The sequence below is a fragment of the Canis lupus genome, chromosome 14 (assembly GCF_048164855.1).
Source record: "Canis lupus baileyi chromosome 14, mCanLup2.hap1, whole genome shotgun sequence".
In the NCBI taxonomy this organism is placed as follows: Eukaryota; Metazoa; Chordata; class Mammalia; order Carnivora; family Canidae; genus Canis; species Canis lupus.
In genome coordinates this window covers 20,711,091-20,736,154 of record NC_132851.1, presented here as the reverse complement: position 1 = coordinate 20,736,154, position 25,064 = coordinate 20,711,091, and the positions used below count along the sequence as shown (strand labels likewise).

Below are 25,064 nucleotides of genomic sequence, written 5' to 3'. Positions count from 1 at the left end.
CTCGTTTGCAACAGGGGATGTGCTGTGACCTCCTTAGAGGGTAGTGGTGAAGGATGTATAAAATTACGCATGCAGGGGCACCGGGGGGCTCAGCGATTGAGCCTCTGCATTTGGCTCCGGGCGTGATCCTGGGGTCCCAGGACTGAGTCCCACGTCGGGCTCCCTGCGTGGAGCCTGTTCTCCGTCGGCCTGTGTCTCTGCCTCCCTCTCTCTGTGTGCCTCTCATGAATAAATAAATAAAATCTTTTTCAAAGTCATGCATGCAGAGCGCTTATCCTAAGGCCCGCCCCTGGCAGGAAAAAGAAAAAAGGCTATTTTGCTAGCGCGGAAACCGGGGCGCTGGCGGGAAACGGGCGGTGGGGCCGCGGAGGGAGTGGCGAGGGTCCCGCGAGGCGCCCCGCGGGGTGGCAGCTGCGACGTCCCGCCGAGCGCCCCGGGACAGCGAGGTTTCCCTCTCGCGGGGCGGTGCGCGCGGGGCGGTGCGCTGGGGGAGGGGCGCGGTGCCGGGCGGGCGGTGCGCGCGGGGCGGTGCGCGGGGCGGTGCGCGGGGGCGGGCGCTGCGGAGCCCTGGGGACCCCCCCCCCCTCCCCGGGGCCGCGCCCGCGGCTCGCTCCGCCCCGGAAACACGCCTCCCGCCGCCTGGGCGCGCTTTTGGAAGGCGCTTCCCCTTCTCCTGTGGTTCGGCAGGACCCCGGCGGCTGGCGGAGCTCGGTCCCGTCTCAGCGGCCCTGCGCTGCCCGCACCCCCCCCCCCCGCCCCGGGTGCGGCGCCCCCTTCCCCGAGCCCGCGCGGCGATGAAGCGGACCCGCGAGGAGGTGGACGCTACGCTCCAGATCGCCAAGCTGAAGGCGGCCGAGCTGCTGCCGGTTGTGCACTGCCTGGGCTTCGGCCCCGGGGCCGGCGCCGCCGTCGGAGACTCCTGCCTGCTGGAGCTGGAGCCCGCGCTGTGCCAGCAGCTGGAGGCCGGGCACAGGTGACTGCCCGCGGGGAGACCAGGACGGGGGCCTGGGCCGCGGACCTGCCTGGATTTGAGCCGAGGGCGCCCCGCCGCCCGGAGGCCGCGCCGCTGCTGGGCGGTCCCCGGAGCTGCGCTGACGCGGTACCGGGATGGGGCGCCGATCGCGGGGTGTGTGTACCAGGATGGGCCCGCTGATCGAGGGGTGTGTGTGTGTACCAGGATGGGCCCGCTGATCGAGGGGTGTGTGTGTGTACCAGGATGGGCCAGCCGATGGGTGTGTGTGTGTGTGTGTGTGTGTGTACACCAGGATGGGCCTGCTGATTGTGTGTGTGTGTACTAGGATGGGCCAGCCGATGGGTGTGTGTGTGTGTGTCTGCAGAAACAAGTCGGGAAATAGAACATCTGTGAAGTTTTGGAGGAGACCCTAACAGTGATGCCAGGAACTGCACTCAACACTTCGCCGTTCTAGCTTAAAATCCAGGGCTACTATCTAACATTTGTAGGGTTCTCCTTGCCTTCTACTTGGATTTATTCCACTGAGACAACAGGTTGGACCGTAGGGAATAAGTTGAAAGCCGTTTTACAGAATTGGTCCCGGTGGGAGGCCTTCAAAAAAATAAAAAACAAAACCCAGACCCACTGGGGGTTATTTAGTGGAAATCTGAAGCTGTTTCTGATTCTGGGTCAGCCACAGATTTGCTGCAAAACCTTGAATTAAAAAATAGAGAAGTCTAGAGAATCATTTCTCTCAACTTTGCGTACAGCCAGCTCCTGGAAATTAGCAGTTAGGGGCTCTGGTTTGCTTCTCTTCTGCACCACCCTTCCTCCAACACCTGTATTTTATTAGGTGGTTTGTTCTCTTGTAGATTCCTTTAAATTGAACTATTTAGGCTTTAAGTTTACGTATTTGCTCGTCTGACAGTGTTAGAGTTAACTGAGCAGCCTACTAGCCACAAAGGATTTTTAAGGGAGCCCAGGGAAGCCTCACCCATTGGTTTTCATTCCAGCTGTGCTGGATGGGAGAGGGGGGGTATCATGGTAAGAAAAAGACTTCAGGTCTGCGGACTTTTTTGCATCCAGTTACTATTCATCCACCTGGCAATCCAGAAAGACCTAGAAATGTGCTTTAAAAACATTTTTGCCAGGGGACAGGTAGTTGCTTTAAACAAAATATTGAAGCAGGGATAGTGCAATGTGGAAATAAATGTTGAAGAATGGGTGCTCCGAAATGAAAACACTCTTCACTTAAACTTAATTTTAAAAAGCATTTACACATCGTTCTATTTCAGGTTTTATTTTTATTTAAGAGAAGTGAATAGTAAACAGGAAGGTTAAACATTTTATGAACAAAACTGCTAGAACCTATGCCCTTATCAACCTCATCATCTTTGTCTTAAGTCTTCTTGGTCACTTCTTTCCCTCTTCCTGCTCTCTTCTACCTGTGAGCCTTTGTCAGACCTTATTTACTGCAATTTGTAAAAACGTGTGCTTTTCATATTTTTTCATTCAGCATTGCAGTTCTCTTTATAAAGTCCCAATTTCTTTGTGACAGAGCTGGTCGGTGGGCTAGGATATCCTTCTTTGATGGTTAGGGGGTATTCAGAAGAAAACAAGAACCACTCTTAGGTGGCAACCAAGACCAAGGATCATCTGGGAGTTTGTTAGAAATGCAGAATCCTGGGTCCCATCCCAGACTTGCAGGTTTGGGATTCAGTTTTTTAACAGGATTCTCTGAGGTGCCTATGCATACGGTTGAGAAGTACTGCTTTAACATGGTTTAGGAAATTGATATCCTGATGGAAGCTACCTGATGCTTCTCTTTTGCTCTTCCCAGCAGTTTGCATGAAGATACAATGTGGTGATATTTGGCCTCTAGGCCTCTTTGTATCTTTCTTGCCCGTGTTGAATTATTTTTCCTTAGTAAGGTCACCTGGTACCCCTGTGTTTTCACCTGGGCTCACCCTTGCTCCGTGAGCCCGACATGTGTGTAAGGGTGGTGAAAACAGGGGCCAGACAGCCTTCAGGATATAATTTTAAATTCTATAAGCTTAGAGGATTTTGGAACTGTTTGTAATGAAGATGTCCATTGGTGTCTCGATAAACCATGTATTTTCTCTTCCCATTTCCTGCAGTCTTGTGATTCGGGGTGATAAAGATGAGCAGGCTGTGCTGTGCAGTAAAGACAAAACCTATGACTTGAGAATAGCAGACACTTCCAATATGTTGCTTTTTATTCCTGGTTGTAAGACTCCTGACCAGCTGAAGATGGAAGAAACACATTGTAACATTATTCACACCGAGGTACTGTTCCCTGCCTTCTAATTTATATGAGAATCACAACACAGGTGCTAATATTGCCTTTAATTAAAATCTTTAGGTGTTGGTCAGAGCACCTGCGTGGCTCAGTTAGTTAAGCATCTGTCTCTTGGATTTGGCTCAGGTCATGATTTCAGGGGGGGTGGGATCAAGCCCCAATTTGGGCTCCATGCTCAGCAGGGAGTTTGCTTGAGATTCTGCCCCTTTGCCTCTCTTCCATCCCCTCTAACATGATAAATAAATCTCTATGCATTTCACACCTACAGATTTTTTTAATCATTGAAAAGTTCTCTAATGAAATTTAAAATTTCTCAGCATCGTTTATTTGGAGTCTTGTGAAGTTGTCTTACTTTCCCTATTGGATTTTTAAGTCCTAGACAAGATGACCATTTTCTGCAACAGGGTAAGCTTGTTATTAGGTGACATATTTTAAAAGTGTTACCTTTAAAAAAAAAAAATCCATTTATTTATTCATGAGACACACAGAGAGAGAGAAAGAAAAACAGGGGCAGAGACCTAGGCAGAGGGAGAAGCAGGCTCCATGCAGGGAACCTGATGTGGGACTCGATCCTGGGACCCTGGGATCATGACCTGAGCCAAAGGCAGATGCTCAACCAGTGAGCCACCCAGCGTCCCTGTTACCTATTTTTAGTAAGTCTTGCTGTAGCTATGTTTTGAAAAGAGACTCTCAAACCGCAACTAATGCTTTAAGTCCTGTTTATGAGGTGGAGAAATGAAGAAATTTGAGTTTTTGAGGCAGCAGATGTGTTTCTCACCTTTGAGGTTGGTTTAGCTCATTACTGTCTCTAACCATGTATAACAAATTCTTAATTATTATGGAGACTACTGATAGTAGATACCAAATAGGAGTTTCCCTCCTGGCTAGATTATTACACACATCATGATCAAAACACAGCCCTTAATTCTCTTCAGAGTGACTTTAGGCTAACTATTGCCTTAGAATTGGGATACAGATAAGGGAAAATACTGAGAAATTTCAGTGATCTATGATGTTGCTAGAACAGAAGAACTTCAGTAAATTTTCTATTTTGGTTTTTTAGGGTACTGTGTTTCAATTGTAATTAACTAGAAATATGGGCAGTTCAGTCTTTTATAAAATGTTATTTTCCCATCCAACACCTGTTTTGTAGGTGTTCTGCAGGAATATAACCATATGGGAGTGCCTCTGAGAATTCTGTGCACTGAGACTGGGTAGAGTGCAATGAAGATCTAACACCTCAAGTTTGTTTTTTAAGATTTTATTTATTAGAGAAAAAGCATAAGCAGGGAGAGGGGCAGAGGGAGAGGGAGAAACAGAATGCCTGCTGAGCAGGGAGCCTGATATGAGGCTTGATACCTGGACCCTGGGATCATGACCTGAGTCAACAGGAGATGCTTAACCGAACTGAACCACCCAGACACCTCAAAGATCTACCAACTAAAGTTTTAATCTGTGGTTGCACTTCAGGTGCCTGGAAGGTCTAGGTAAGCAATGCACATGGGCAGAACAGGCTATTTTTTGATAAATTGGTAGTGGATACCAGTCTCAGCAGTAATACAGAATGGTGGAGTCCATGGCAAATTGAAGAGCACAAGCCCCATGTAGGTGGGCAGCCACAGCTTGGCCTTGTGGGAAAGCAGGCCCAGAGCTGCCAAATCTTCGGAAATCTTGTTTTCAAGAAAGCCTTGACATTTAGATCTTGGGACAAAATCTAATATTTCCACATCGGCAACTAATTTCAACTCTATTATCCTTTCCACACCATACAAAGCACGCACCAACATCTGTGCTTTGGATGAAGCCTACAGGCTGTCAAGTTCATGACTGTGGATGAACTCAGGCTTTTTGGTTTGGTCCTTAAGTTCCTCTTTTGGAATCCTCAGATTCAGCAGCTTCACCATCAGGTCTGGGCCTCGTCTTGTAAATCAAGCCTTGTCCTAGCTTGAAAGTGGAAGCATCTCCTGACGTTGCATTTTAGAGTTGGAAGGTACTCCACGTATAATCCAGTTCAGCTCCCCCCCCCCCTTATTTATGTAAACCACTTATTGAGCCCCTTCCTACCAAATGCTAGACACTGGCAAGTCCCAGAAGTAGAGAGGGATATCTTATTCACCCATCAAGTAGCCACTGTCAGCTGGATTGCTCTGAGTGATGAGCCTCACTATTTCACAAGTCCAATAAAGAATTAGCTGCAACTCTAGGAAGTTCTTGCATTGAAAAGATGTCTTTCTTCCTTAACTTTCTTAGATTTTGATACAATAAGCAACAAAGAACAAGGATACTCCCTCTTTCCCTTAATATCCCTTCAGGGATCCCTGGGTGGCGCAGCGGTTTGGCACCTGCCTTTGGCTCAGGGCGGGATCCTGGAGACCCGGGATCGAATCCCACGTCGGGCTCCCTGTGCATGGAGCCTGCTTCTCCCTCTGCCTGTGTCTCTGCCTCTCTCTCTCTCTCTCTCTCTCTCTCTCTCTCTCTGTGACTATCATAAATAAATAAATAAATTAAAAAAAAAATATCCCTTCATTACTTGAAGACTGTGATCATGTCTCTATTTTCTGTTTTCAGCCTAGAAATATTCATTTCCTATTGTTTCCATCAGGTTTGCAGAACTGACACCATCTTGATCATTCTTTTCCTGGTCATACCTTAGTTTCCAGAGTACACTTGAGATATTGAGCTCGATGACTGATTCCTTACTGTGTTGTCAGTGTCGTCTTATTGGGGTTGGAAAAGATGTTCCCTGAAAATACCCATCCATTTGCTTGAGATGCTGGAGGATGCCTTCTCAATGGAAAGCAGAATACTTGGCTCTCTCTTCTTATTGAGAGCAGATGAGTTGGTTGAAATTTTGTATGACATTTTCTTTTAGAATGGCCCCTAAAAGGTTGTATATTTATATTTTCCAGATCTTTGATTTTTCTAATAATTATTGGGAATTAAGAAGATGCCGACCCAAATTAAAGAAGCTAAAGAAACTTTTGATGGAAAACACCTATGAAGGACCTGACAGTCAAAAAGAAAAGGATTCAAATCATTCAAAAGTAAGACTTATTTTCATTTATTTTGTTTGAAATTTAAAAAACAGAACTATAATTAGAGGCACTTAATAGTGACATTTTTACTTTGAGTGTTTATATTATGAAAATTTCAAACATACCCCAAAGCAGAGAGACCCCCATATATTTACCCCTCAGTTGAACTTTTATCAGTATTTTGTCAATCTTGTTGCTTCTGTCCCCCTGCTTCTTTTTTCTTTTTCTGTAGTACTTTGAAGCAAATCCTAGATATCATGTCATTTATGGAGCTGAAAGCTTCACATGTTCCTAATTATTTAATACGATTTTTAGAAGTTAAATTAATTTTTATTTAATTAAAAATTTATGGCTCTTAAGAAAAGACATTATGGAAATGGAAAATATTCTTATTCTCTGTGAGAATTAACTGATTCCTGGGAATACGGAAAAATATTTACAAGTCAAATAAAAAAAATTCTAAGGTTTTTAATGTAATTCAAAATTATAGAACTATACGGGTGTTCTAAAGGCTCTATTTATGTTTTCTTTTTTCCCACTGATTGATTTTTTTTTTTCTTTTTTTGGTAACCACTTTATTGAGATACAATTTTATATACCAGTCAGTTCACTCATTTTAAAGCGGCTTTAATTCACTGGTTTTAGTATATTCACAGAGCTGTGTGGTCAGTCACCACAGTGACATTTAGAACATTTTCATCACCCCAAGGAAACCCTATACCTTCTAATCTTAACTGTTAACCTTCTGATCTTACCTTTCCGTGGTTCCTTCTCTCACCAGCCCCAGGCAACCACTAATCTACCTTCAGTCTCCTGATTTGCCTCTTCTGGCATTTTATATGGATAGAGTCATATAATATGTGACCTTTTCTGACTGGCTTTTTTGACTTGACATGATGATTTCAAGGTTCATTCATGTTGTAGCATATATCAGTAGTTTATTTCTCTTTATTGCTAAAAATACTCCATCTTATGGATATATCATATTTATTCATTCGTTAGTTGATAGAAATTTGGGCAGTTTCCTGTTTTGATTATGATGAAGAACAAGCTTGTGAACTTTCATGTACAGGTTTCTAGTGGACCTATGGTTTTATTTCTCTTGGGTATGTACATAAGAATGGGATTGATGGGCATCTTTATAACTTTTTGAGGAACTGTTTTCCAAAGTAGCTGTACCATTTCACATTCCTATTATATGTGGGCTCCAGTTTCTCCCCATCTCTGACAGCACATGTTATTATCTGTCTTTTTTGTATCAATATCAGTGGATTTGAAGTGGTATCATTGTGGTTTCGATATGCATTTCCCTAATGACTGATAATGTTAAAGCATCTTTTTATGTGCTTCTCTGACTATATTTCATTAAAAATGTTGATTCGGAAATTCCTTTGCCCAATTTTTAATTTGGTTATTTGGCTCTTTATTACTGAGTTGTAGAAGCATTCTTGATATAGTCTAAATACAAGTTCCTTATCAGATATGTAATATGCTTCAATTTTCTTTCATTTTGTGGGTTGTGTTTTCACTCTTGATTTTTTAAATTATGATAATTGTACATCCTATAAAGTTTACCATCTTAACCATTTTTATTTGAATAGTTCTGTGGCATTAAGTATATTTACATTGTTCTGCAACCATGACTACCATGCATCCATAGAAACCATTCATCTTACCAAGTCGAAACTAGATACCCATTAAACACCAACCCCCCAGTCTCCCCTGCCTCACCTCCACTGGCAATCACTATTCTACTTTTCATCTCTGTAAATTTGACTATTCTAAATATCCCATACAAGTGGAATCATACAATATTTTTCCTTTTGTGTGATAATATTTTGATGAAGTACAAAAGTTTTTCATTTTGATAAAGTCCAATTTATCGGTTTTCTTTTGTTTCTTGTGTTTTTGGTGTCCTATCTGTGAAACTATTGCTAAATTCTACATCACAAAAATTTACCCATTATTTTCTTCTAAGACTTCGTATAAAAATCATTATATATTTTCAGAAGAAATTGAGCTATAGGGACGCCTGGGTGGCTCAGTGGTTGAGCATCTGCTTTCAGCTCAGGGTCCTGGGATCAAGTCCCACATCAGGCTCCCCACAGGGAGCCTGCCTCTCCCTCTGCCTGTGTCTTTGCCCCTCTCTCTGTGATTAAGATTTTTAAGATTAAATAAAGTCTTAAATAGAGAAATTGAGCTATAGTATAAATATTGACTCAGTCTGTTCTATGTATTTATTCCCCGAAATTCAAGGAGTCTAAAAAAAATGTTCTTCAGCAGCACCCAGGTGGCTCGATCAATAAGCGTTTGCCTTCAACTCAGGTCATGATCCCAGAGTCCTGTGATTGAGCCCTTGTATCAGGCTCCCTGCTCGGCAGGGAGTCTGCTTCTCCTCTCTCTGTTTCCCCTGCTTGTGCTCTCACTCTCTCTCAAATGAATAAGTAAAAACACACTTAATCTTAAAAAAATTAAAATTAAAAAATTAAGTCTATTTAAAACAAAATCTTCAAAGGCCTTAAAATGTTTTTTGTGGTTTTTTTTCTTGTTTCAGTATACAACCGAAGATTTGCTGGATCAAATTCAGGCAAGCGAGGAAGAAATAATGACCCAATTACAAGTTCTAAATGCCTGTGAGATTGAAGGTAGCATTATGTACTATAATTATTAATAAAGATGGAATTGAGTATCAGAGAAATTTATGGACCTCTTCATCCATTGCATACTATTTATTTAATCTCTTTTGGGCTTAAAGATGATAATATTTGTATTGTATTTAAAGACTACATGTGATCTTTACATGAAGAAGTGTGACCAGTGACTCCAACCACTACTTAACATGGCTTTTTCTTGAGGCACATTTGATCCTAAGCATAAGAAATAGTTTTTAATTATGGATGCCTGCTGTTTGTTAATTGCTATGGTATATGGATACCATGAATGTTGAGGTTAGAAACCAATGGATTTTAATGCAACCTTTGCATTTTTCACTTTTTGCATGGACAAGGATAAAATTTTGGTATGTGTCAAGGGGTACATAGATTATTTCTAGTGTTCTTTCTCAGATGCACATCATACATTTCCTTTTCTAATGTTGCTTTTACTTTTTCAGAATAGCAATAGTAACATTCTCCCTTGAAAATGGTGGATTTGTACTTGATTTGTTTCTCCAGGGCTGGTGGTAGGGCCTTCAATGATAAGATGGGATTTCTGCGATCTTTCACCAGAATAGGAAAGGTATCTTGATACCCAGCCTTTATCTTGCCATTGGTTCATGTTGTGCATCTGTTGATTCTTGAGTGATCTAGGTTTCTTTATGAGCATGAGAACACCCCTAAAAGACAACTGTGATGAGAGTTAGAACCATGGCAATGCCCCAGGGTGGAGATCACCATGTGGGATATCAAACCTACAGCCTTTATCTTATTGGTACAGTGTTCTAATGAAATCACTGTACCAGCTACAGGTTTCCACATTTCTAGTTGGATTGGCAAGATTATTCTGAGATAATTATTAAAGCACTAAAAAAAAAAAAAAAAAGATCAGTGCAAATCATATGTAAAGCACTTTTTAAAAACCACTTAGTTTCTCTAAAGACAAAATTTATAATGATTAGGAGGAAAGCATAAAAAGGAGCATTGCTTATAAAGAAAGCTAAGATTTTGAGTATCAATTTTTTGTCCTGGGCAAAAGCACACTAACTTGCTTAAAATGTCCTTTGTAACTATTACTTTTGGAATTTGTAGGTTACTGGAGGATTCTTGATTTTGATTATGAGATGAAACTTCTGAATCATGTAACTCAGCTTGTGGATTCTGAATCTTGGTCCTTTGATAAAGTTCCTTTGAATCCATGCCTTCAGGAACTTGGACCATTGGAGCCAGAGTAAGTTTTTTTTTTATCACTGTCCCTCCCAATTTCCTTAAAGGAAAGAAAGTTATTGGGGTACTTCGGTGGCTCAGTTGGTTAAGTGTCTGCCTTCTGCTCAGATCATGATTCCAGTGTCCTGGGATTGAGCCCCTATCAGGCTCCCTGCTCAGCAAGGAACCTGCTTCTTTCTCTACCCCTCCTGCTTATGCTGACATGTGCACATGCACTCTCTCTCTCTCTCTGTTTCTCTCAATCTTTAAAATCTTTAAAAAAAAAAAAAAAAAAAAAGGAAAAAATATATTCTAGGGTGGAACTAAACCTAGGGCATAGACCATTTGTAATTTTGATATCTTATGAAAATTTTAAAAATACATGACCAGGAAGGACTTAGGAGTTTTGGTCACTGGGCTGAATAAATGTACGTCATCTCTGTTTTTTTCCAACCATAAAAAATATAAAGAATTATGCTTAAGCTAACTTATAATAAATGTATGCTCACATAATTCATGAAAAAATGTTTAGCATGGGCCTAGCATGTAGTAGCTTCCAGTATGTTTTTGTTAGTTCCTATGTAAAATTTTACTTAGCAACCAAAGTCACTTAGTATTTCAAATCTCAAACTTATATCTTAAGTTTTTATAAGATATAATGCATAAAAAATGTGATAACTATTCAAATGAGTGTTTTAAAATTTTCAGGGAAATGATTGAACACTGTCTTAAATGTTATGGAAAGAAATATATAGAGGAAGGTAAGATTTGGAAAGTATTTTAACTTGTGTGTGTTAGAATTGGTATGCCCTTCTGAAGTGTGTGCCTGTTAAAAACAAGAACTACATGTGTTTGTGGGAGGTGAGTTGTGTGTAATTTTTTGAGAAATTACACTGGGGAAAAGGGAACAGTAGTAGTATATTGAATTATCAGAAGAAAATGTGAAATTGTCGGCTACCTTTTCCTTAGGTGAAGTTTATTTTGAATTGAGTGCTGATAAAATATGCAGAGCAACAGCACAGATGCTACTTCAGAATGCAGTGAAATTTAATCTTGCTGAGTTTCAAGAAGTGTGGCAACAGAGTGTGCCTGAAGGAATGATAACTAGTCTTGATCAGCTTAAGGTAAGGTTAGCAATGACACATGATACCATAACTCAATGAAGTCTTGTTAGTTACCGGGTGACATGCAATCTATTGCAACTGAATTTGGAGCCACTTTTATTTTCCTCGCCATCATTTCCATCAGGAGTACACTATACATTCAGTCCATCACTAATTTTAGAACATTTCTGTCACCTCAGATCTCTCAGGCACATGTACAGTTAATCCTTGCTTCTTGCCTGGTGTATTTCATCTTCTCTGTTCCCACCAGCACTGTTGTAGCCCAAACTGTCCGTGTTCGTCTGGCTGTAAAGAGCAAGCCCTCTGTATTTTTAGTTTTGCCCACCTCTAATCCTCTAATCCATTCTGTGCAGTGCTGCTAAAGAGAGTGACCTTTTAAAAATGCTAGTCGGGGGGCCAGGGTGGCTTTGGCTCAGGTCATGATCCCAGGGTCCTGGGATCGAGTCCCATGTCTGGCTCCCTGCTTAGCATGGAGTCTGCTTCTCCCTCTGCCCCTCCCCCACTTGTGATCTCTCTCTCTCTCTCTCTCTCTCTCTCTCTCTCCCTCCCCCTCTCCCTCTCTCTCCTATGCTCTTTCACTCTCAAGTAAATAAATAAATAAAAGCTTAAAAATAAATGCCAGTCAGATTAGATGAATGTCGTGCTTTATTATTTAATGGTTACCCATAGTGTATAAGATAAAAAATCCAGAATTCGTATCTTGGCCTTAAAACGCTTCATCGTCTCCCCCGTAGCTCCATCTCTCCTCCTTCTCTCCTCACTGCATACCAGCTTTCTTTCAGATTTTCAAGATCAAGCTTTCTCCTACCTTAGGACATTCACACAAGGCTTTTTCTTCTAGAATGACCTTCTTAGTAAATTCACTTTGCTGCCTTCTATTCATCCTTCAGTCACTTCCTCAAGGAGGCTTTTCCTTACTCTCAAAAAATGCCTCCTGTTTTATTTTGGCATAGCACCATGTATTTTTCCTTCATGGCATTTATCGCTTAGCTCTGGGAAATTGTTTAATATGTGTGTTCCCCAGTCTCCATTTTGATAGAATTTTGTTCACTGTTGCTTGCCAATACATATGCCATATGCCTGTCATATAGTGTATGCTCAGTAAGTATTTGTTAAATTGTGAAAGGATTTGCTCAATATTTACAGAGTTCCTTTTATGTCTAGGCGCCATCCTAGATGCTGAGGAGAAAACATCACACAACGTGCCATCAGCGTCCTCAGCCTGGGCTCTGGCAAGGGGGGCGGTGCACATTACATGTATAAATCTCTTTTTATAATGTAGGGTGATGTGTCATGGAAAGGGCATATACAGGTTGTTATGGGAGCAAAGAAAGGGGACTTAACCATGTGACTGGTCTATTGGGGATGATTTTCTGAAGGAATAGCTGTTTTAGCTGCCAGGTTTGAAAGGATGAACTATTAATTCTCTAGATGGAAGGGCAGAGATGGAGATCCAGGAGAGCATGTTCCAGGGCATGGAGGGATACAAATGGGGCATTTTTGGTAGGGATCCATGACTAGAATATAAGGTGCTGGCGAATCAGTGAGGGACACTATGGTCTGTGCTAAGGAATTTCACTCTTATTTAGAAAGCTCTTTGGGCCTTTTAGTGACATCAGAAGAGCTACCTGATGAACTTTGCCTTTTGGAAAGAACACTGACATTGAGGATGGTTGGATGGAAGGTTGGTTAGATTATGAAAAAGGAGAAATCTCCAGACTCTCTACACTTACAGTACTCCTAACTGTAAAGTACTGGCCAAAGAAATAGTTGATAGAGAATGGATGGGAAAATGTTGAGGCCTTAAGATCTGTAGGATTGATTGATCTCATAGGTATGGGGTTTGAATAATGGAACCTAGGATAATGCCCAGGTCTCATGGTTTCGTAGGATCATGGGACTAGAGCAGTTTTGGGTAACAAACACAAGGAACTCATTGGTAGCTTTGGATCTGGAGTTCGTGTGCTCATCCTCGGAAGAGTGATTTGAGTTGAAGATGCATATGTTACTGTCATTAACAAGTAAGTGGTGTTTGCAGTCACAGGTTCAGTTGAGGCGAGTTGAACCACAAAGGACAGTGACAGACAAGTTGAAGGATCAGGGTAGAAACCCAGGAAACTGTAATGTTGCATTAGGAAAACAATGAGACAGTGATGGTCAGAGATGGAGGTTCAAAGAGAGATGAAGCAACATTAACAAAGAAAACAGTGCAGCAGATCCAAGGAAAGGGCCCACTGGATTTGGCAATGACAGGTCATGGGTGACCTTGAACCCAAGCTATCCTGAATAAATGGAGCAGTGGAAGGCAAATTGTAGAAGGGAAGAGGAGAATTCACTGTTTAATGGAATTCTTTTTATGAAAAGGGCCATTGAGGGTCTGTGGGTAGTTTGTGTCAAGTTACCCGTAGCTGACATTTTAAACGTAGCTGACATTTTAAACGGCTTAGGCCCCGCTAAACCTAACGGCAAAAGAATGAGTCCTATTTAAACACTAGACCGTTATTTTAACTGACCTTTTTCATTTCGTTTTTAAAATAGGGTTTAGCCTTGGTGGATCGACACTCGAGACCAGAAATCATATTTTTGCTAAAAGTAGATGATTTACCTGAGGATAATCAAGAACGTTTTAACAGTCTATTCTCTCTAAGGGAAAAGTGGACAGAAGAAGACATAGCTCCATATATTCAGTAAGTAATGTACTAAAATGGGCTTTGAGGGTTCTTTTGAGTATTTTTTGAGTATTCTCTGAGGACATGGCTTCCTTTGAAACTTTTTCAAGTGGTGGCTGTCTTCTCTCATCCTTCATAACTTCTGCTTCTGGAGGTGGGGAATGTGTTGTGTTTCTTCCTCATCCTGCGTCTAAAACCACTTTTCTGCCCTCCTTCCTACAACAGATAGCTCTTAGAGGGACAGACTACATACCCCACTCTGACTCCAAAGCAAGCACTCTCTCTAATCGGTACTTCCTATCTTTTCTGCCACATTGCTTTAACATTTTGATAGATGCCAGATTGCAGAAGAACAAATTAGTTCTTTAGTCACTCTTTACAGGACCTCAGCTGCACTAATGCTACCATCTCTTCACTGTGTCTCACCTTTCAAGTCTTCTTTCTACCCAGTTTGGATTTCCTGGTTGGGGTCTCTAGCGTCTACTGTGCATGGTTTGCTCCCACAACCCTTTCTCCCTCTTGTTAGAACTCTCTGGCAAAAATCTACAAAGATTAAACCCAAGTTTTCTGCTTACTCTATGCCTACATGCGGGCAAGTGAAATTTCCTGGAGAAAAAGACATAATGGCACTTGCCAGTCTTAAGAGATTAAATGGTACTTAGCAGTGTCCGTGGCAAAGCCCCATTTCTGTATGAAAATTTTCTGCCCTTGGAGTTTGGCTTTCATAATTCTGCTTTTCATATCATCACAATTTCCATCTTCCTCTTCACCCTCAGCTTGTGGCCTTGTTTATTGAGGAAATGCAAACAGATGAGAAAAGACAAGGACAACTTTTTTTTAAGATTTTATTTATTTATTCATGAGCAACACAGAGGGGGGCGGGCAGAGACATAGGCAGAGGGAGAAGCAGGCTCCCTGCAGGAAACCTGATATGGGACTTGATCTCGGGACTCCGGGATCATGCCCTGAACCGAAGGCAGACGTTCAACTGCTGAGCCACCCATGTGCCCAGGATAACTTCTTTCCTACTGCCATACCTGCCAGCATTATGTCCTTGTATTGTGTCCACATACACACTCCCTTTGCAGTCCTTCATGTATAGTGCATGAACTGTCCCTGCTGCTAAGGCCAATCCTCTTTCTGCACTGGATCATCCCTCTGCCTTATTAAAGACATATATCCTCTAGTTATCCCCTTTCCCCTGCGTGATTGATGTCTCCCTATCTGCAGGGATTATTTCCATCAGGTATTCTGTAGTATTGCTCTTCTTAAAGTACAATAAGATGAGCTTTCCTTTCCAGGAAACTCCTGTGAAAAGTTTGTGTACTCATTTATGTTTCTGTCTCCCATTCTATCCTTAACCTGTTGGCATCCATCTTTCTACATTCAGTAGTCACTTGTCTGTCCTTGTTAACTTGGCCTCTTCGCACTGTTGGGACACTGTAGATCACTTTCTACTTGAAACACACCAGTTGTGTCCCTTCTCTCCCAAGGCAGCTCCTTTTCTGTCTCTTTTGCTCATGTCTCCCTGTTTTTCCCCAGTCTTCAAGTGTTGGTGTGCTCTAGGACTATTCTTGACCATCTGCTTTTTCATTTATATTTTTTTCCTTAGTGCCCTCATCTAGGCCTGGAATTAAATTTAATGACTTCCTAATTTTATCTTCATCCTTGATCTTTTCCTTAAGTTCTAATTTCTCTTATCTAGCTGCCTAATGAACATTTCCACTGGATATCATGCTCGGAACAGAACTGTGGTTCCTCCTTGTCCTAACTCCATCTTCTACTTCTCAGTAACATGACCATTAATTCAGCTACTCAAGCAAAAAAGTCCGGGAATCATATTTGTCTTTTTCTCTCTCTCCCTGGTTCAAAGTAGGAGCAAATCCTAATGGCTCATCTAGTTCCTGGCTCTGAATTGGTCTCTCTACTTAAGTTTTTTCCTCTTCCCTGTCCCACTTTTTAAACTTTTTATTTTGAAAATTTTTGAACATTCAAAAGTGACAATATAGTGAACCTGTCATGTACTCACCACTTAGCTTCCATAATCAACTCATTGCCTCCATTGTTTAAAACTTAGATCACATTCTGCTTTTCCATTAATTAAAACCCTCCTAGTGACTTCTCTTTATACTTAGAATTAAATCACAGTTCCTTTCCATGTTCATTAAGGCCCTGTATGACCTTGCCTTTGCTCCCTCTCCAGCCCATGTCCTTTCATTCTACCTTCACCTTGTATGGTGAAGTCCTACTCCTCTTTGGGGTACAGAAGACAAAGCTAAAGTTCAGGGGGGGTAGGTAACACAGATAAGCACACACAGGTAGCCTAGGATCCAGGGTCTCTGTGCCTAGACCTTCCTATATCCCATGGCTTATATTTCTAATTTGGAGGCTGTGTGATGTAATGGGGGAAAACAAATGGACTAAGAAGTCATGCAGAATTAGCAGCAAAGTTTGGTTCCATCCTTTACTACCTGAGCTTAGCTTCCTCATATCTAAGGTAGGGTTAAATAATACATTACTTTTACTGTTTCTGTGGTTAAACTAAGTAATATATGTAAAGTACCTAGTTCAATTTAGGCTTAGTGACTACTCCCTACCCTATCTCTCCCACAAACACACATACTTAGGCAAGAGAGATATAAATAACTAGCACTGTGAATATTATGTTCCCTAACATATTAATGCTATTCATTTTTTTTTTTATCGTTCCCACAGAGATTTGTGTGGAGAGAAGCAAACAATAGGTGCATTACTCACCAAATATTCTCGATCTTCAATACAAAATGGTGTTAAAGTTTACAACTCAAGAAGGCCCATTTCTTAAAAGAATAACAGTCTGTTCTTTGGGACTAAAGTTGCTTCATAAACGCTGATGATTCTAAGAAAAAGATTCTTGAATATATTTGTATTCCAGATTTTAAAAAACCTATTGCTTTGAAGCCTTTTTCTCCAGATCTTAAGCATTTTGAAACTACTGTTCTTTCCCTTAAATGTAACGGGATATTTCTATGTCTTTCAAGTTATTTTTACATTATGCATACAGTGTTGTTTCCTGTATTTAGTATATCTTAAGTCTGTATGGTTTTATTTATAGAAAGAGTGTTCCCTTTTTTATATTTAAAATTGCATCTTTTGGGGATCCCTGGGTGGCTCAGCGGTTTAGCGCCTGCCTTTGGCCCAGGGCGTGATCCTGGAGATCCGGGATCGAGTCCGCATTGGGCTCCCTGCATGGAGCCTGCTTCTCCCTCTGCCTGTGTCTCTGCCTCTGTCTCTCATGAATTAAATAAATAAAATCTTAAAAAAATAAAAAATAATTGCATCTTCTTATTAGGATTTGACATTCTAACCATTAACAAATTTAAAGACTTTTCAGAGGGGGCATGTGGGTGGCTCAGTGGTTGAGCATCTGCCTTTGGCTCAGGGTGTGATCCCAGGGTCCTGGGATGGAGTCCTGCATCAGGCTGCGTTCAGGGAGCCTGCTTCTCCCTCTGCCTCTCTGTGTCTCTCGTGAATAAATAAATAAAATCTTTAAAAAATAAAAATAAAGGCTTTTCAGAGAACTAAATAGTAATCGTTTCCTAGAAATGATTTATTCACTTGGATGTCATTTCACAAGTGACTTCCCCTCTACTTTCAACATTCCACTAAAATAGGGAGTCACTAGATTCTGTTACCTAAATGAGTCCTTTGCATGGAGGAAATGGGCTTGGTAATAGCTGCTGTGTCGCCTGGCTGATGTCAACGTGAATTTTGGGACGAAATGGATTTGATCCTCCATCTTCTGTCAAGAATACCAAGAGGGCGGTTTGTTATCCCCTTAGTGGAAGACACTGACACGGGCGATAGCGGAAAACTACAAGCAATTTCTAGTGGGTTTTGGCATGCTTGATAAAGTTCCTTTATGACTTTATTCCCGGATTTGTATTCATTTAGACTTGAGTCCAAATTAATTTTAACTTGGCTAGTACCCTTGTCACCAGCACCCTTCGAGGGGTTAGGCCAAAGATAAATCTGGTCCAAGATGGAAAAAAAAGAAAAGTTAATGGGTAATCCACGTGACCTAACATTTAACTATTATTGAAATTCACACCTTTTTACTCTCTTGTACATGAACTGCCAATGCCAGTGGCCCCAGAGTGTCTCTTTTCAATAATTGTGTTCTAACCATGTGCAACCACTTAAAAAGTCCGGAGGTGCCGGAACCCAAGGGAGGACTCCGGGGTCGGAGTTTGACTACCCGGGGTCTAATTTACACGTTGCACAGCTCAAGTCACCGGGTCCAAAGCGCTCGGGGCGTCCGTTGGCTCAGCCCACAAGCGGGACCCGGCGTCTCCTGGTTCCACGAAGGCCTGATTACCCAGACGCCCACCGACTCTCCGCCGCGCTCTTCGCAAACCCCCATATATTCCCTCAACTTCAGCTTACCTCGTGCTGCGGATGTACGGAAAGCCAAAGGCGAAATCTCCCAGATTCCCGCGCAAGCCCCACCCACTGACGCAGAGCTTCCGGCTCCCGCCCCCGCAGCCGCCCCACTTCCGCTGACGCCACAGGTCAGAGGTGACCGGCAAGATGTCGGCCGACGGGGCCGTGGGGCGGTCGCTGAGAGTAGCATCTTCGTGACAAGCCCGTCGCAGGCGGATAAAAGGACCCGAATCGGGGAAGCGAGTTTGAAGCGGGGGGCGGCGGATCGGACGCGGCCGGTCGCGGGCGCCGAGGGACCCCTGGCTGCGGGGCATGACTGTCGGGAGCGCGGGGGAGCGGGGAGCGAGAGGTGCCGGGGGCTGGTAATGCCCCGACGCCCCCCGGGAAGCGGGGAAGCCGCGCAGCCCAGCTCGGTGGGAGCGCTTCATGCCGCCTACTGGTTTAGAGCCCGCCAGAATGAACAGGAAGAAAGGAGACAAGGGCTTTGAAAGCCCAAGGCCGTATAAATTATAAGTATTTTTTTCATCTTCCTTTTTTCTTCTGGCTTTTATTTTTCCTTCTATTTTGTGATTGCTCGAAGCTGCCTTAGGGGGCCTGAGAAATGTAGTGGGAGACTGGAGCCCGCTCCCCCATGGGAATGCTGTTTGTAGGACCCTATGAATGGTTTTCGGTGGCAGTGGTGTTGAACAGATTTAATATCCCCCTCTTTTTTTTTTTTTTTTTTTTTTTCAGTTTTAATATCCCTTGCAGGTCAATAAGTGTTTTTCTTATGGTACCTAGTTGTGTTGTGTTTTGCTTTTTTTTTTTTTCCCAAAGAAATCTGTTTTTGTGACTGTTGATAAAACCTGCAATTACCTTAATTAGCAAGATTGTAGAAGATAAGATTGTGAGCTGCTTAGAACCTCTTGTCTCTGTTTGGGTAGAATTATGTTTTTGTTTAATAATAGGATTTTTTTTTTTCTTTTTCCGTATACAACCCATCAGGTCGTCTGCATCAACAACATAAACTTCCAGAGAAAATCGGTTGTGGTAAGTGTATAGTCAACGATGATAAACAGTAACAAGTTCTGCCTTTACGATATTCAGGAACTTTCTTTCCAGGTGACTTATGTTTCAAGAATAGGTAAGATTTAGAATTCAGACCTGTGTGACTTCAGGGTGCATAGCCTTGCTGCTCTCCTGGCTGCCTCCTCAGATCTCCCTTTCTCTCTCTCTCTCTCTCTCTCTCTCTCTCTATTTTGTTTCTGGGTTAACATTTTATTCTGTTTAATCTGTCGTGGAATATGGAAGTCTCTATTACCAAGCATTTTAGAATTGTGCATAAAACAAGAGTAAGCCCCATAGTGAACATTTTTTGTGGAAAAAAATTAAGGTTAGCACGCCCTCTGACTTAACTTGGCTGCTAAGAGGCCAGTTTTGTTTTCTGATTCACGGCTGACCTAGTTTAGGTGCGTCGTTGCTTTATAAAGGTTTAGGTGAGGTGTTTGGAATCTAGTAAACACCACCCTATCCTTTTGATATATTTAGATTGCATTTATAATCTCTTCTGGGGCAGTCCATGACTACCTAAGTACTTAATTTAGGGAGACCTGTATTAAATAGACAAAATCTTAGTGAACTGTCTTTGGTGTTTTTTTGTTTTGTTTTGTCTTTTTGCTGAACATCCCTCCGCAACTGTTATCCCTGTATGCATATGTTTACTTAAGATGGGCTGTATAGTGAAATAGAAAAGTAAACTACCGTAGGAATCACAGAATCCTTAAAGGTTCACTAAGTCCCATCTCCATATTTAAGGAATTTCTCTATCAATATTCCTTACATATGATTACAACTGACCCTTGAATAATGTAGGGGTTAGGGGTCCTGACCCCCTACACAGTCAAATATACGGGTATAGCTTTTGACTTCCCAGAAACTAACTTAGCTTCTAATAGCTTACTGTTGACCAGAAGTGTTACCAGTAACATGAAAAATTGCTTAATGCATATTTCGTCTGTTTATTATAGAATGTATTCTTGTAATGAAGTAAGGTAGAAAAAGAATGTGTTATTAAGAAAATTGTAAGGAAAATAAGTTTACAGTACCACCCTGTATTGGGAGAAAATCCACATATAAGTGGGCCTGTGCCGTTCAAGCCTGTGTTGTTCAGAGGTCAACTGTATTTACCTTGTACTTCATGGAAGGATACTTTAGGTGTGTTATGTTGTATTAATTGGGTAGGGAAGATATGAGAAATAGAGAGTTTAGTTAAGAAGTTGCTGTAATAATCCTGGGGAGAAATGATGAAGCCTTGAATGAAGATAACTATATGAAAATGGTGTAGAAATAGAATTGACATGATTGGCTGAATTACAGTGAACCTTTATTGAGTACAGACTATGCATGAAACTTTTCCAAGGTTTTATATGTGTGACTTCACTAAATCTTTACAATAACTCCATGAAGTAGATACTGTTTTAATCCTTTTTTAAAAAATTGAAGCACCTGAAAGACTGGAGACTAAGTAACTTTCTTCAGGACATAAAGTTAGGAAGTGATGGAGCCATTTTTTAATTGAAGACCTCTAAGAGTCACCTGCAGCTCCTTTCTGTCTGCTGTTTCCCCTCTCCACGTCCTCTGTCCCGCCAAAATTATAGATGGAAAGAATTGCAGATGACTCTTACAAGAATGTTTGCAAGGAGTTGTGAATGATTTGGGAGTTTTCCACTAGAAAAATTGGTCGGATGGTGTATGGGTTAGGGTCCTAGAAGGAAGTAAATGGCATATTCATACAGATTAATTGAGGGAAAGTAGTAAGAGGACTATTTAGAACAAACAGGATTAAGAGAAGATATGGTGAGGCACACTAGGTTAGCAACAAGGAACAGTTACCACTTCTAAACCTGAAAGAACATAGGAAGGCAGAAGTTACTAGAGTATAGTAGACTATGGTAGCTTTAGGAAAGTGTCACCTTATAGAAGGTGTGGTCTTTGGTAGAAGAATGAAGTTACTGCCTCCCTCAGCTAGGCAGCAAGTATCCTGGAGGGATAAATGTAATGAACTCACTTTCCTTCTGCTCTCCAGTTTTCTCCTCAAGCTTCCCATTTGACCACCCCAACGGGAAGCTAAAGGGCTAGTGGCCAATTAATGTAACTCCTGTGGTGGAGAAGGAGGGGCAAAAGGAGAATATCTAGAACAGTCCACCTGTTTGCTCCCAAACCATCCTCTCTTGCTTTTTGTTGAGATGAAAAGCTAGTAGTCCCACACAGGGAATTTAACAAAGTCTTATCGACTATTCCAGAGGTCGGCAATGGCTGACTACGTATTTTTGTCGCAGGTTTTATTGGAGCACAGCCAGCCACACCCATTTATTTATACATTGTCTAAAGTGCTTTGGAGCACTTTGGAATGCTCCAGAGTGGCAGAGTTGAGTACTTGTGACAGAGACTGTGTGGCCCACAAAGCCTATTTACTGTCTGACCCTTTGGGGAGTTTGCTAGTCCCTCACCTCATGAGTTCGTATGAAGATATGGCAGCTTAGCTCTATTCCTACCGAAAGTATTAGCTACCACCAGTATCTTTCATACAAAATAGTGGAAAGAAAAGTAGGTAAGAGAGTGTGTGGAACTTAATTGCTATAGCCCCTGCTTTCTTTAGCTGGTGTCAAGGCCAAAGTTGCTAAACACAGCTTCCTTGTTCTTCTACCTGTTCCATTTTTCCTTTTTCTTCTGCTGACATTTCTGTTGGTCTGACCCAGATCTTCATTTCTTTAGGATCTGTGTCCTTGCTTGTCCTGACCTGCCCTGGGTTGCAGTTTTCCATTGGTTGGGGCTATTAGTCAAGTGAGCCCTAAGAGGCATTCCATGAATTCCCTTGAACTGCAGATGTAAGTGTTGTCTACTGTATAAGCAGAACATGAGTTCCTGTTTGATAATTGGGATTTGTCCTTCCTGTTGCTATAATGACCTCTTTCTGTGCCTGATGGTTTGGTAGCATGAGTAACTGAAAGCGGTCAAGGGACAGTCTTAGTTTCCAATGTAATGGAACCATGACTGTGTGTCCTCATGGATATATTTTTCTACTGGCCAAACATACTGAATCCAAGGTTATAAAGACAGCAAAAATTCCTTCAGTGTTTTTTCGATACAATAGTGAGAACAGTCACTCCAACTTTCACCATCACAAATCTATTTTGGCTATGGAGAGATGACCCTATATACTGTCCACTTGTTAAAACAGCATTCTGTTGGAGGTCCCTCGATGCTGTAACTGAGCCTTCAGCAGTTGATCACGCCAGTGCTTCTGGATGATAGGGCACAAGATAAAATCAGTAAATTTTGTGCGTAAGATCCCATCACCACACTTCCCTGAACCTTAGTTAGAGGCATGTATGAGATACTACAATGATATATGAGATTTTCTGTAACTATGTTTAGGGAGGGAAAATCTAGAATATGTCTGCTCTTGTAAGGAAAAAGATGTTCTTGATGTGAGCTGTTTCATAGTTGTTCTCTTATCAACTCACTGACTGGTCCCTCCAGTAAGTACGTTATTGGATGTTTAGTATGATCCTGTGCTGTTGGTAGTAGGCGCTTAGCAATGGTGGTAGCCAGATGGTCCTTGGTGGGGGGAGGACCATGTTGTTGGGCTCATGCATAGCCTCCATTCTGCCACTGTGACCACTTTGTATGTTGAGTAGAATGACAAGGGAAAGAGTCTGATCTCTACTTCACCTTGCCAGTTTATTTTTGAGGGTCTTTTCTGCGGTTATGTCCTCTGATGATCATTTATGTGATAACAACATGGGTATTTTCACATTGTACCTGCTCTGAGAAATCCATCTGTACACTTCTCTTACCATCTTCCTTTTAATTTATTTCTTATCAAGTTCCTAATTAACCCATTAGCAGTTGCCCATGTGTCAGTGTAGTTGTATACTTCAGGACATCTCTATTTCTACAAAGAATGTACAGCCAGATGTGTATTTCCCAATGTTTTGTCATCTGTAGGACTTTCTTCCTACCTCTTTCAGGGCCACATTTCAGTGACATTCTAATGGCAACTCCCATCCAGTTCCAGCTGGTGGTAGCATCCTGTGCACTTAGTCATAATTCAGTCTTGTGCTTTGTCCTGTTAACAGTATAGGGAACTCTCCATGATACCATAGGGATAGATTGAGGGAGAGGTAGAGAAGCAGTGAGAGGAAGTTTTACTAGATTCTGAACACCTGCTCGTGCTGTTGCCTGTGCTTTACGAATGTGCTTGGGCCTGGCTTAGATGTGTTATCTCCACCTTAAAGTGGAAAAATGCTGTACATGCCCAGTTTTATTTTTTAGAGCTTTATATTACTCTTCTTTTCATCATGGTCATTTCAGGGAACAGTCTTTGAGAGTCCCATGGTCATGTATTGAGTTCCTACTGAAGGGTCTAGTAGCAAACCAGTAGTTGCTTTGCAAATGGAATATAGTTGCTGACAGAAGAATTTGTGGCCTTCCTCTCAAACCTCAGGAATTTGCACTGTCATTCTATCAGAAAAAGCCAGATTCTGTAGAGCATCTGTCTGCCATGGACATTTCCAATTGCCATTGGATCTGCTGAGTCATAAGACCCAAGTGGCAGGGCAGCTTGAACTACAGCCTGGATCTGCTGTAGAACTTTTTAGTCTAGACCCCTCTCAAAGCTGACAACTTAATAGGTTACCTGGTAAGTGGTATGCCCAAATGTATATATTGCCTCTAGAATTCAAAGAAGCCCACCAAGTTTTGTGTCTCTTCCTCTTTCTCTCTACCTTGGTGGGTAGTACAAAATGAAGCAACTTATCCTTCATTTGAAATGTATATTTCTATATGCCTTAGAATACTGGAACCTGAGAAGCTTTATTTATGTGATAAGCCCCTGAACTTTCATGTGATTTTATTAAAGCTTTTGGAGAACTTGTTTCTTACCAGTGCAGTTAGCATAATGTTGTCAATATAACATACTAATATAATTCTTTATGGGCTATCTTGGAATCAAGGGACTTTTGGACTGTTTTGAGTAGGAGAGTTGATATAGCTTTTAGTTATTACATGAATGTGAAGGGGTTCTGCTCTTTTGAAGGCAACGTGTGTGTGTGTGTGTGTGTGTGTGTTTCTGATAAGAATTGGAAGCAAAAGGTATTTGCTTGATAATTAGTTGCAGTATTAGTTAACCAAGAGCTGTGCTGCTTTGCTGCAGTAGAAATACTACATCTGAAACTGTGGTTGTGATTGGCAGGTTTGTGATAATTCTAAAACCTCCTTGACTTTTGTATTGGCCAAATACTTGAATTAAATGAAGATGTAGTAGGCATCTTTGAAATATCTGTTGGCACTAATCTCTGCAGTTCCCCAAGGGGTGTTAAGTTGCTTTGATTTATTATCTTAGCCCTTCCATAATAGTCCTTGCTGTGCTGGTTAGAGAACAAGTATAGGGATTTGTCAGTTACTAAAATATATACTATATGTTCTGGGGCTGGGAAAATAAGCTGAAATAGCCGTGGGCTGTTACTCCCTTTAGTATTTGACCTCTGAAGACTTCCAGTATGATTAGTAGACTGTGGTAAGGTTTTGGGACCCCAGGAATTATCATTTCAGAAGCAAGATATGAGATACCTCCAGGAAGAGGGCAAAAATTAATTCATTTGAATGTGACATAGATACCAAGGTTTAAGGAATGATATGT

General features: G+C 41.7%; 2 protein-coding genes across 5 annotated transcripts in view; both read left to right on the top strand.

Moving 5' to 3' along the window:
• Positions 1 to 636: 636 nt before the first annotated feature.
• On the top strand, positions 637 to 17,274 carry DSCC1 (DNA replication and sister chromatid cohesion 1). The gene is made up of 9 exons (XM_072774339.1): positions 637 to 973; positions 3,091 to 3,259; positions 6,182 to 6,316; positions 8,862 to 8,952; positions 10,054 to 10,192; positions 10,876 to 10,928; positions 11,137 to 11,291; positions 13,830 to 13,978; positions 16,676 to 17,274. The coding sequence occupies exons 1-9, from the start codon at positions 795 to 797 to the stop codon at positions 16,782 to 16,784; spliced, it is 1,179 nt and encodes a 392-aa protein (XP_072630440.1). The 5' UTR covers positions 637 to 794; the 3' UTR covers positions 16,785 to 17,274.
• Positions 17,275 to 18,492: 1,218 nt separating this feature from the next.
• The window catches only part of TAF2 (TATA-box binding protein associated factor 2), a 98,699-nt gene continuing 92,127 nt past the window's right edge, over positions 18,493 to 25,064 (top strand). For all 4 annotated transcript variants that reach the window (XM_072774335.1, XM_072774336.1, XM_072774334.1 and 1 more), the window contains exons 1-2: positions 18,493 to 18,892; positions 19,358 to 19,411. In XM_072774335.1, coding sequence (XP_072630436.1) covers positions 18,809 to 18,892; positions 19,358 to 19,411 — 138 coding nt within the window. In that variant the 5' untranslated portion in view covers positions 18,493 to 18,808. The remainder of the gene's footprint in view (positions 18,893 to 19,357; positions 19,412 to 25,064) is intronic.